This window comes from Lathyrus oleraceus, chromosome 5, assembly GCF_024323335.1.
Source record: "Lathyrus oleraceus cultivar Zhongwan6 chromosome 5, CAAS_Psat_ZW6_1.0, whole genome shotgun sequence".
Taxonomy (NCBI): Eukaryota; Viridiplantae; Streptophyta; class Magnoliopsida; order Fabales; family Fabaceae; genus Lathyrus; species Lathyrus oleraceus.
In genome coordinates this window covers 135029513-135040411 of record NC_066583.1, presented here as the reverse complement: position 1 = coordinate 135040411, position 10899 = coordinate 135029513, and the positions used below count along the sequence as shown (strand labels likewise).

The window sequence follows — 10899 nt, the reverse complement described above, 5'->3', positions numbered from 1 at the left end:
GTTTTGGTTGAACGTGGACACAAGCCATTGTATTCTTCTAATCCGTTCACCCTCTCCAATTTCTCCCTCTGACCAACTATACAACATCCGATTAAAACGTTCAAACGTATCTGTGTTCCAAAGTCGAACCTGTATCGGAGCCGCAACGGCAGAAAATATTACATCAGCATTTCGTTTCTGAATGTATGTAGACATTGTTAAAACAAAGAAAATTAAAATTGATGGTTGGACTAGACTAGGAGATGAATTTAAGTGAAAATAATTGTATGCAGGGTGATGGTATTTATAGAGGCGAAAGATGAATTGGACAAAACACGTAGGCGCCGGTTGAAGTGGCAACCACATGACACACACACAGGCGCCACAAAAAGTGGCACCTTGCATACACACAGGCGCCACTGCCCTTGATGCCTCCTTTAGGAGGGCCATGTAGGCGCCACTACCCTTGGCGCCTCCTTTAGGAGGCCCAAGCAGGCTCCACATGCATTGGCTCCTCCTTTAGGATTCCAATGCATTGACGCCAATACAACTGGCGCCTCCTCTAAAATTTTAAGGGGTGCGCCAACTCCTTTGACGGAACCTCTCACAAACATGGTTATTTTGAAAAAAAATTTAAAAACTTAATTGTTTTCGTAGTTTTTTTAAAAAACATGATTATTTTTAAAAAAAATCCTAGCTATAAGTTGGCCAAGTCTTTTTGTACTGTGAAAACAAATATCTAAAAAGTAAATTAACACGTGACTATCACGCGGCGAGATTCATACCACAAAGTGAAACCCCAACAGCTGCAGTGACTATTTTGCCCACTACACACCAATGCATTAGAAAAACAGACAAGGGCAAAAAAGTAAAGAATGAAGCAAAACATCCTCAGTCACATACTAATAACAAGACAAGACACATGAATATTCTTATTATCGCACTAGCAAACTCAAACTCTACTTGCATTCAACCATGGCCGCCGCCGCCGCCGCCACCACCACCACCACTTCCAGATCTCCGTTCACTTCATCTTCTTCGTATTCCACTTTCCTTAAACGAAACTCCAAACTCACATTCCCTTTCTCTCCCATTTTCAACAAGCCACAGTCCATTCACACTCGTCCCCTCACTATCTCATCCTCCCTCTCCAACTCCCCCGCCGCACCACCTTCCACCACCACCACCACGACCTCCGATGATCAATACATCTCTCGTTTCTCCTCCACCGAGCCAAGAAAAGGAGCCGACATTCTCGTCGAAGCTCTCGAGCGTCAAGGCGTCACCAACGTATTCGCTTACCCCGGCGGAGCTTCCATGGAGATCCACCAAGCTCTTACACGCTCTAGAACAATCCGAAACATACTTCCCCGCCACGAACAAGGTGGAGTCTTTGCCGCCGAAGGCTACGCACGCTCCTCCGGTCTCCCCGGTGTCTGCATCGCCACTTCCGGTCCCGGTGCCACCAACTTAGTCAGCGGACTTGCTGATGCTTTGATGGACAGTGTCCCTCTCATAGCCATTACCGGTCAAGTTCCCCGGAGGATGATTGGAACCGATGCTTTTCAAGAAACCCCAATCGTTGAAGTAACGAGATCCATCACAAAGCATAACTACCTCATTCTCGATGTTGATGACATTCCTAGGGTTGTGAAAGAGGCTTTTTTTCTTGCAACTTCAGGCAGGCCCGGCCCGGTTCTCATCGACCTACCCAAAGACATTCAACAACAGTTAGCAGTTCCTAATTGGGCCGAGCCCATCAGGCTCACTGGGTATGTTTCCAGGTTACCCAAAATTCCTAGCGAGGCCCAACTTGAACAGGTTCTGAGGTTGTTATTAGAATCTAAAAAACCAGTTTTGTATGTTGGAGGTGGATGTTTGAATTCCAGTGAGGAATTGAACCGGTTTGTTGAACTGACCGGTATTCCTGTTGCTAGTACTTTAATGGGACTTGGTAGTTACCCTATTGGAGCTGAACATTCCCTTCACATGTTGGGCATGCATGGTACTGTTTATGCTAATTATGCTGTTGATAGTAGTGATCTGTTGCTTGCTTTCGGGGTTAGGTTTGACGATCGTGTAACCGGAAAGTTAGAAGCGTTTGCTAGTAGGGCTAAGATTGTTCATATAGATATTGATTCTGCTGAGATTGGGAAGAATAAGATTCCACATTTGTCGATCTGTGCTGATATGAAGGTGGCATTGGAAGGTCTTAATAGGGTTTTGGAGAGTAAAGGAGTTAAGGGTAAACTTGATTTTGAAGCATGGAGGCAGGAGTTGAATGTTCAGAAATTGAAATTTCCTCTTGGGTTTAAGACGTTTGAGAATGCGATTTCTCCGCAGTATGCTATTCAGGTACTTGATGAATTGACTAATGGAGATGCTATTATTAGTACTGGTGTTGGACAGCATCAAATGTGGGCTGCTCAGTTTTATGAGTATAAGAGACCTAGGCAGTGGTTAACTTCCGGTGGACTTGGTGCTATGGGTTTTGGATTACCAGCTGCTATTGGTGCTGCTGTTGCTAACCCTGATGCGATCGTTGTTGATATTGATGGGGATGGTAGCTTTATCATGAATGTTCAAGAGTTGGCTACTATAAGAGTGGAGAATCTTCCAATTAAGATATTGTTGTTGAATAATCAACATTTGGGTATGGTTGTTCAATGGGAGGATAGATTCTATAAGTCAAATAGAGGTCATACTTATCTTGGTGACCCTTCTAAGGAGGATGAGATTTTCCCTAACATGCTTGGATTTGCTGATGCTTGTGGAATACCGGCGGCTCGTGTGACCAAAAAGGAAGAGCTTCGAGAAGCTATTCAGAAAATGTTGGACACTCCTGGCCCTTATCTTCTTGATGTCATTACACCTCATCAAGAACATGTATTGCCAATGATTCCAAGTAATGGATCTTTCAAGGATGTGATCACGGAGGGTGATGGCAGAACGAGCTACTGATTTCTTGGTTCAAAATAAGATATGATATTCCTTCATGTTTGTTTTGTACAATATAGTTGCAGGATTTTCCATGTGGTAAGTTAAGCATTGTATTTTGTTGTAATTTTTGGTGGTATGTGTTTTTATAGAGTGAATATTATGGTGAAAGTTGATCTATGTAGTTGATTCCATTTAGTAGGATAAGACTCGGATGTTGTTGCTAATGTGTTTTTATAGAGCGTTATTTCTCTCGTTGCACCGATCTTATTTGCAGTAGTGAGATTGAGGCTGAAGTGATTGATAGTAACAACTCTTCAACTCTTAGAATTCGAATAAAATCTGATTTCATTTTTAGCATATAGCATTCACACAATCTAGCTAACATAATTGGACATGTTTGGTCTCAATGCCTTCATAAACAACATTAAGCATAAAAGGAAAGATCATACCAAAACAGAATAAGAGATCTTTGTGGCTGAGCCTATAGGGGAACATGCAATTTGGTACCTTCCAAATTGCGCTAAGATGTTTATATTAAGACATAAAATAAAAAGTCTTGAAAACCATTTATCTGATAAGAAATTATGGGTTTTGGTTAAAATAGACAAACCAAAACCTCGTTTAAACATAAAATTACAAATAACCCAGATGATTTAGGTATACATATGGATCCAAACCAGTAACCAATAAGTAGTATTCTATTTGTATGTACTAATTTATTCATTCTACATAGAAAGCCAGGAAAATTCACGGTTCCTTTCTGCATTGCAAACTTCATCTGTCACCCAAATAACATTCATTCAACTACCTGAGACGAAGCGGCTGAGGTGTCAAAGGATTCCTTTCTGATTAAAAGACAGGTGATTCTTGAAGGATTGGAATGAGTGTTGTTGGAATGAGTATTGTTGTCAAGACTACATATCACAAAATCGGGACGGTGAAGCGCGAGATGGAGCCGATCCTTTCCAACTACATAGGCAGATGCATCAAGTAGCACATGCCAATGGTTCCTATGAGCCTCTGAGATCCAATGCATTGTTCCACTAGCATCTGCTGGATAAGTGAATAGCCCTTTGGGGCTGATTTTACACCTTCTCCTAAAGTTTTGGCTCAGTTGAGACCCTTTAATCCTCAAGTCCAACCAAGTCTTTGGTGCAGGGATCACCTTTGACTCCTTAAAAAAAGCAAATTCCTTTATATAATCTTCTTCTTGATCAAGAATGGTCATGTAGTAGTTTCCCTTAACAAAAGGGTAACTTTCTCCTACCAACATCATCGCATCCTTGTAGCCCGGAGTGAAGAGAACAAGATACTCATCATCTGTCAAACCGTAATGTTTCAAAACCTTATTTTGAGCTTGGATTTCTGGGATCGAGATGAAGCTTCCGGGAAAAGAGGATTTCTTGTTGAGAATATCAAGTAACCTTGATGATTCCAATTGTATCTTGGCCCTATCAGATTCAGGTAAACTACTGCCAAATGAATATACAGAAGAATCTCTGGGACTAGGAGTTCCTCTTGGTGACTTTCCCTTTTCATCTAAAGGCTCCTCATTGATGATAAAGGTAGACATGTCTATCCCATTTCCATCTCCTTCAATCAACCTTGAATATTCTGGATACTTTGCTAGAACATACTGTTCAACATATTCCATTTCTTTCGGTGTGATTGGACCGGACCATCTAAGATCAATTTCGCGGATAGTTGATATTGCTTCAGCTATGATGTGAGCAGGAATCATTGCATGACCTTTCTGTTTTCATACCAGTTCACACCACTTTTTCAGCTTCAATTCAATGATACATAACACAAAGAAGTAAAAGTTGGAATGTCGTATTTACCTTTATGACCATACTGGTTGATTTGCAACTTTCTGCTGTAAATTTGTGGGTTGCACCTTTCCTACCGTCACTGACTTCATTTTCCACCATCTGATATGTTACCTAACATAGATTACCATAGATTAGAGTGTCTAGTTCAGAATTTTTGAAGCTTTAGAGGTTAGAAATTGAAATATAACTCGCATATAAGTACAAACTTTACCTCAGATCCTGCTTCTGAAATTTCATGCTCCTGGCTATTTGTTCCCATATCAATCTATTTTATCTTCACCACTTCAAAAACAAAAAAGATATCTACTTTTCAGTGCCTAATACCATATAAAATCTTTGGTATATATGGCAGAAAGATGACCCACAAAAAAAAAGGTCAAAATTTTCAAAAACTCTGTTGAAATGGGAAGTGGGTTTTGGAAGATTAAAAGAATGATGCAAGGATCACAGAATTGAACCAAACAAATACAATATCAGAATCAAACCCACTTCATAAACGTGTCTTAGTGAAGATGTGAATCCTATGATTACACAAACAAAGACAATAGCAATGGTTTTGATGATGAAATGGTGTTGTGTTTCTCTTTACTTATCCATGGTTTGCACAATATTCTCCAGATTATTCGTTTGGAGTTATTATTAATCAATTTCAACACTCAAAAACTAAAGCTTAATTAATATTTGAAGCTATTATTCTTAATTATGTTAGGGGAAGATTATTATTGAGGTGCAGCTTTCGAGTGGCAACAGCATCACCGTATTTGTTTATTGGATATGCAACGTCCCTCTGGGAATTATATATTCTTGATGGAAAATGACCATTATAGAATCTTGATGAAATGTCAACATAGGCTTGGCCTCATTTTGATAATTTATACTTAGCATAATTTCTAAGCATATTTTGGTGTCATTTTTTAAATTAAAATTTAATAACTGTGAACTGATTTAGATGTAGGAGAAACAATTCTAACAATAATAATCATCTAATAATTATGCCATATAAAGATGCCTTAAAAAGAATAGTGGATATGGACAAGGACAAGATGATCACAATAAAGTTTAGTATAATTAAACAAACATTGACATAAGGAAAGGAGTGAGTGCACAGTGGAATCATATATATTAATGGGATTGTTGAAGATCCCCATTAAAATATGACTTGCATGCTGGAATTGTTTAATTTTTTCAGAACTCTTTATCTCTTCTAAAAGTAATATTAAAAACTTTCAGAATATTTTCAAATTTTGGAGGGGGAAATCAGTTTTTCAAGAAAATAACTATTTTTTGCGAAAAACTATTGAGTAGTTTTTTTAAAAAAAAATTTATAATTGTAACTATTTAAAGTCAAAGTGGCTTTAATAATTATAATTAAACGAAGAATTTCATCAGATGCTTTCCTGAGCAAACTTCGTGATCAGTTTTAGAAGCTTGCAAATGGAAAATAACAACAATTCATGAATAACATGGATTGAAGTTTGAAAATTACCTAGTAACCCTCAATGATGAAACAAAATGCTGAATAATTTTTAGAATTAACCGATCTTCAAGATCCGAGGCAAGGCCCGGAAAAAGTATTACAGAAAAGGAACAACTTCAAAGAAAGACAAATGCAGCTTAACTTCTCGAAGCTAGGTACTGCACACTACTATGGATACATAAACGGGTTTAAAAACTAATTAAACATTTAGCAATTGCTCAAAAATTGTGCTTAATCATCTGGGTGCTATAAAGCTACCGTCATGGCAGGATTCAGACAGCACTCAACCTATTGCAGGTTATTTATAAGCAAACTTTACCTCCACAACCTTCTAGTCCCACTAGTTGACAGTGAATAAAAAGGATATCACTTAAAATGTACAATGGATTCCCTATGATCACAGTCATTGATGTAGAGCAACATCTCTCAGTAAATGCTTAATGCATGTACTGATGATGTACATATTTTTACTGAACCATTGTTGAAGTGGTGGGTCAATCTGCAGAGTGTAAGAGATGCTAAATGCATCGTGTTTCATTGTGTTAAGTCTCCAATGTAAAAGATACTAAATGCATATATACATTAAAGATGATTCCCCCAACATGTTTGCTCAACAGAAATTTCACCCACTTGCATGCTCAACGTCACTATCCATCCGCTGCAAAGTACAAACAAAAGGAACATGTTTAAATACTTATAGATTGACGAGTGAAAACAATTTTAATGTGCATTGCAGAAGGAAGGGCCTAGATAACAGATTAGCAATTTGGATTGGTGCTACAGCTGCAAATTCATTTTCTCATTTGCAGATTTTCTTTCAAATTTCACCCTTGCCAAGGCTATAGGACATTGTGTACTGTTTCCATGAAGCCATTCTAGAGATAGGCAACAAACAAAGAGAATGAGTCACAAACACTGTGTCTAGTTATGGCAATTTTAAGTTGAGTTAAAAAAAATGAAGAATCCATAGAAATAACTAATTACTCATCAAACAAACACATACTAATTAAGTTTGTTAAGAGTCCCACATTGGACAATATATGCCCTGAACATGTGTTTATGTGTTTATAAGATGGGACAATCCTCACTCTACCAACCGGTTTAAACCGGTCTTATAGGGTTGAGTTAGCCCCAACCACATTTCTTAACATGGTATCAGAGTCTCGATTAATATCCGGTGGACCACCTACTATGGTTTCCGTTATCAAGTCACCCACCATTTATTTCCACACTCCAGATGTCCAGTCCTGGGCGTGTGGGAGTGTGTTAAGAGTCCCACATCGGACAACATATGACCTGAACATGTATTTATAAGATGGGGCAATCCTCACTCTACCAACCGGTTTTGTAGGATTGAGTTAGGTCCAACCACATTTCTTAATAAAGTTAAAATTCATTAGAAAAGAATCTGTAGTTAATTGAACCGTTACACAAACCAGACATGCCAACTTACTAGCGTGTTATTGAAAATATTAGTTGTTTCGAATAGAAAATATAGATCATTTTATTGACTCTGTAAGTTGGCCCGTGGTTAGTTAGGCAGAAAACCATTTCAAAAAAATGTCCCACCGGCATACAATTGATACACCATTTTAGCCATGTTGGCCATATCAGTAGGACTTGCCCATTTTGCAACCTATTTACCAAACATGCCAGCATTGGGTTTGGCCATTTTAAGCCAGGCCATATGCAGACTGGTTTTGGCCAACAGTTATGAAACAAATCAGACCAATAATATTTAGAATGTAAAACGCACCATTCTTTTGCTAACATATGGTTGTATCTTGATTGGCAGCTCAGATTGAGTTTCAACATTTAACAACTCTTGTTTCTCCTTTTCAAATTCTTTTCTTGATTCTCTTCTGCTACCAGATTGCCAAACTCTACCAAAATTAGGAAGCCAGTTGGGATCGCATTCGTTCCTCACAATCTCCCCTCTCTTTTCCATCTCCATTTCAATCTTTCTCTTTTCGGCCCAAGCAGCTCCAACTCGTTTAGGATTCAACTTTTTGTGCTTCCCTGACTTGTTTAACTGGGAGACAAGGTCTCTTGAAACAGGCTTAGAATGTATCGGAACTCCCTCAGTTGTTTCAAACCAAGGTGGTGGTGCTCCAGAATGAACATTTCCACCACTATTTTCAGCAGGCACAATAGAGATTCGGGTGAGCATCTGTATACCTGAAAATGCAGAAAATCTTTATTATGCACACTGGATTACACCACTATACTCATAGCCTACTCTATGCTACCTATTTATGAGTGACTCATAATGCCACGGAAAAACTTTTTTTTCCTGCATTCATATTAGTGATTAGTCTTCAAATATTTTGCATACAAGGACAAATTCAATAGTGGCACGGAATCCCCAAATTTGTACAGTTACAAGAACTGAGAAAAAAACAAATAGAACACCTTGCTGACTGCTCTCATTGTTGACCACTTTTCCATTATCAAGAAGCTGTTACATGCATTAAAAAATAAAAAAGCAATACCTTTGTCAGTGTTGAAATTATATATTAAGAAGTTTCACAACAGAATAATGTTAAGAAAGAAATTAGAGAATATAAAATGTACAAGCATCCATTGTGAGAAACAAACTACAATCCTTGATCATCAAGTCATGAAATTTTTAGGTAACTTAAGGCAAAAACTTCAGATAAACTGATCTTGCAAACCAATGAAATCACCAGCCATAATTGCTGAAAGCCTAAAACCCAAATAGTTAGATTCTCATACAGCAGAGCCAAAGCCTAAGACACACTCCCCTCTTCCCCCCAACACAGAAACTTACCACTTTATTGCTCGTGTAGCCATCACTTGACCATTGCCCACCATTACAAGGGAGAGAATGGCTACTCCTTCCAACTGAAACACAACATAAGAACATGGAAGATAAGTCTCAACTCTAACAAATCCCACAAGTGAACGATGGTCGTAAACAATAAGAAATGACATTTCCAATAGACAAGGTAAGCATACCTGCAAAATCCTGCAAAGCAAGGGGATTTGCACTAGAGCCCGCTTCCGAAGGTAAAGAAGACTTATCAATATCTAATAGGCCAGTATTGCCAACTCCAGAGTGGCCTGAAGAGGATACCTGATACTTATTCGTGTGGCAGTGTAAAGGCAAAACAACATTTGATGGATATGATTTCATAGAATGGGAATAAATATTTTCAAAACTATCAATATTTCCACTGTTCAATTGATTATGGATATCACTTGAAGGTCCAAAAACTGCTCCAGGACTTCCCTCACTTTGCAATGAAGCTTCTTTTTTAAGGGCCGCACACCTCTTTTCCCACTGCACTCACAAAGAAATGGCAAATGATGAACAAACACATTCAATATCATGAGTTTATTTAATTCCCCTAAAAAACAAATATAAGATTTTACACGGCACCTTCGCAACGTCATTATCAGAAACTTTAAACAAGTCCAGCTGATCCATGGCGCCACCGTATTTCCAAAAGAAGTGCTTCAAATTATTCACATGTTCCACGCTTGCCAGGTGATGAATAGCACTTTCACTGCCTCGAGAATCAAGACAACAATCATTTCAAGTTACAGTTTAATTAAAGAAAACCTGGACTAATAGTTCATCAAATTGAAAACAGAAATTAGATACCAAGCAAAGGAACTATCAAGCTCGTTGATATCTTGGTCACAGAAAACACACCAGAAGCAATTACGGGAAGCAAGCTGAGGACTGAGAGGGGTAGGTGTTTTGAGGAAGGAGCGAACATCGGAGAGTTTACTTTGGAAGCGAGAGAGGAAGGTGGAAAGGGATATTTTGTGTTTAGGGAAGTACTTGTGGCGGATACCTTGGTTGTAATTTATATTGCAGATCTTGCAGAACTCAAACTCAATTTTCTTCTTCTCCTTTGTGCCTGTTTTAGGCTTGGCACTCCTGTTATCAGATTGCTCCCTCATTATCAATGGATTCTCTCTCAGTATTCCCTATGAACAAAAACACCTTAGTAAATTTATGTTTACAAGTCACTTTTTCATGTAGACAAGAATGCCATTTACAGGTGTGAATGGTAAAGTAACATATAAGAACAATAAAGTCTCATACCAAAACGAACAATGGTTCCTCTATTTCAAGTATCCTGAACTATAATGTCAATAGCAAGCGAAAATCGCAGAATTGCAGTGCGGAGTGGAGCTCTTCTATGATGCAATTCAATCATCGGTGCGCTTGCAGGAGCGGCAATCGCGGCCGCAAATCAGGGTGGAATTGCATCACGAGCGCGCAACAAGGAGACGAAAATCCTTAAGTATAAAATAAATATCTAAAGGAAAACCTGGATGGAGTTTATCACTATTTCCGACGGAAGATGAAAACTCCGACTGAGCTTTGCCGGAAAGTTAGGTTCAGCGCGACCCCAATTTGTTTACGAGGGCGAAGTTAAGCGGCACGGAGCTGTTGAGTTTTGTCGTTTTTGGCTTTCAAATCATTATTAAAACTAAAATAAGAGCCCATTTGAGATTTTTTTTTTAAATAACTGAGTTTATCAAGTTAAATTCTTAAATAATCCGATGTTGAAAATAAATATCAAAATAACTATTTTTTTAAATAGACGCGTCAATTGTATTTTTTTTTAAATAATTATTTTTAAATTAAATTCTTAATATAATCAATTGTTTAAAATAAATATCAAAATAATT

General features: G+C 38.2%; 3 protein-coding genes across 9 annotated transcripts; 1 reads left to right on the top strand and 2 right to left on the bottom strand.

Moving 5' to 3' along the window:
- The first annotated feature begins 905 nt into the window (after positions 1 to 905).
- Positions 906 to 3181, top strand: LOC127078355 (acetolactate synthase 2, chloroplastic). The gene has a single exon (XM_051018805.1). The coding sequence runs from the start codon at positions 955 to 957 to the stop codon at positions 2938 to 2940; it is 1986 nt and encodes a 661-aa protein (XP_050874762.1). The 5' UTR covers positions 906 to 954; the 3' UTR covers positions 2941 to 3181.
- Positions 3182 to 3403: 222 nt separating this feature from the next.
- On the bottom strand, positions 3404 to 5961 carry LOC127078357 (uncharacterized). Its single transcript, XM_051018813.1, has 3 exons — positions 4963 to 5961; positions 4761 to 4862; positions 3404 to 4672 (listed from the first exon to the last, which is right to left on the bottom strand). The coding sequence occupies exons 1-3, from the start codon at positions 5008 to 5010 to the stop codon at positions 3716 to 3718; spliced, it is 1107 nt and encodes a 368-aa protein (XP_050874770.1). The 5' UTR covers positions 5011 to 5961; the 3' UTR covers positions 3404 to 3715.
- Positions 5962 to 6254: 293 nt separating this feature from the next.
- Positions 6255 to 10704, bottom strand: LOC127078356 (TITAN-like protein). 7 transcript variants are annotated; one of them, XM_051018812.1, is made up of 8 exons: positions 10307 to 10703; positions 9908 to 10188; positions 9632 to 9762; positions 9208 to 9532; positions 9020 to 9093; positions 8641 to 8689; positions 7985 to 8406; positions 6255 to 6886 (listed from the first exon to the last, which is right to left on the bottom strand). In XM_051018812.1, the coding sequence occupies exons 2-8, from the start codon at positions 9972 to 9974 to the stop codon at positions 6851 to 6853; spliced, it is 1104 nt and encodes a 367-aa protein (XP_050874769.1). In that variant the 5' UTR covers positions 9975 to 10188; positions 10307 to 10703; the 3' UTR covers positions 6255 to 6850. The 7 variants fall into 7 exon arrangements, with proteins under 7 accessions (XP_050874769.1, XP_050874768.1, XP_050874764.1 ...); XM_051018811.1 differs by having other exon boundaries at positions 9632 to 9758; XM_051018807.1 differs by having other exon boundaries at positions 9632 to 9758; positions 9857 to 10188; positions 10536 to 10703.
- Between the last annotated feature and the right edge of the window lie 195 nt (positions 10705 to 10899).

Coding starts and splice junctions, on each gene's coding strand:
- LOC127078355 (XM_051018805.1), top strand. CDS start 955: ATGGCCGCCGCCGCCGCCGCCACCACCACCACCACTTCCAGATCTCCG.
- LOC127078357 (XM_051018813.1), bottom strand. CDS start 5,010: ATGGGAACAAATAGCCAGGAGCATGAAATTTCAGAAGCAGGATCTGAG. Junction 4,863..4,962: donor TTTCAGAAGCAGGATCTGAG/GTAAAGTTTGTA, acceptor AATCTATGTTAG/GTAACATATCAGATGGTGGA. Junction 4,673..4,760: donor CAACCAGTATGGTCATAAAG/GTAAATACGACA, acceptor GTATGAAAACAG/AAAGGTCATGCAATGATTCC.
- LOC127078356 (XM_051018809.1), bottom strand. CDS start 10,161: ATGAGGGAGCAATCTGATAACAGGAGTGCCAAGCCTAAAACAGGCACA. Junction 9,094..9,207: donor TGCTTTGCAGGATTTTGCAG/GTATGCTTACCT, acceptor GTTGTGTTTCAG/TTGGAAGGAGTAGCCATTCT. Junction 8,690..9,019: donor GCTACACGAGCAATAAAGTG/GTAAGTTTCTGT, acceptor TAATGCATGTAA/CAGCTTCTTGATAATGGAAA.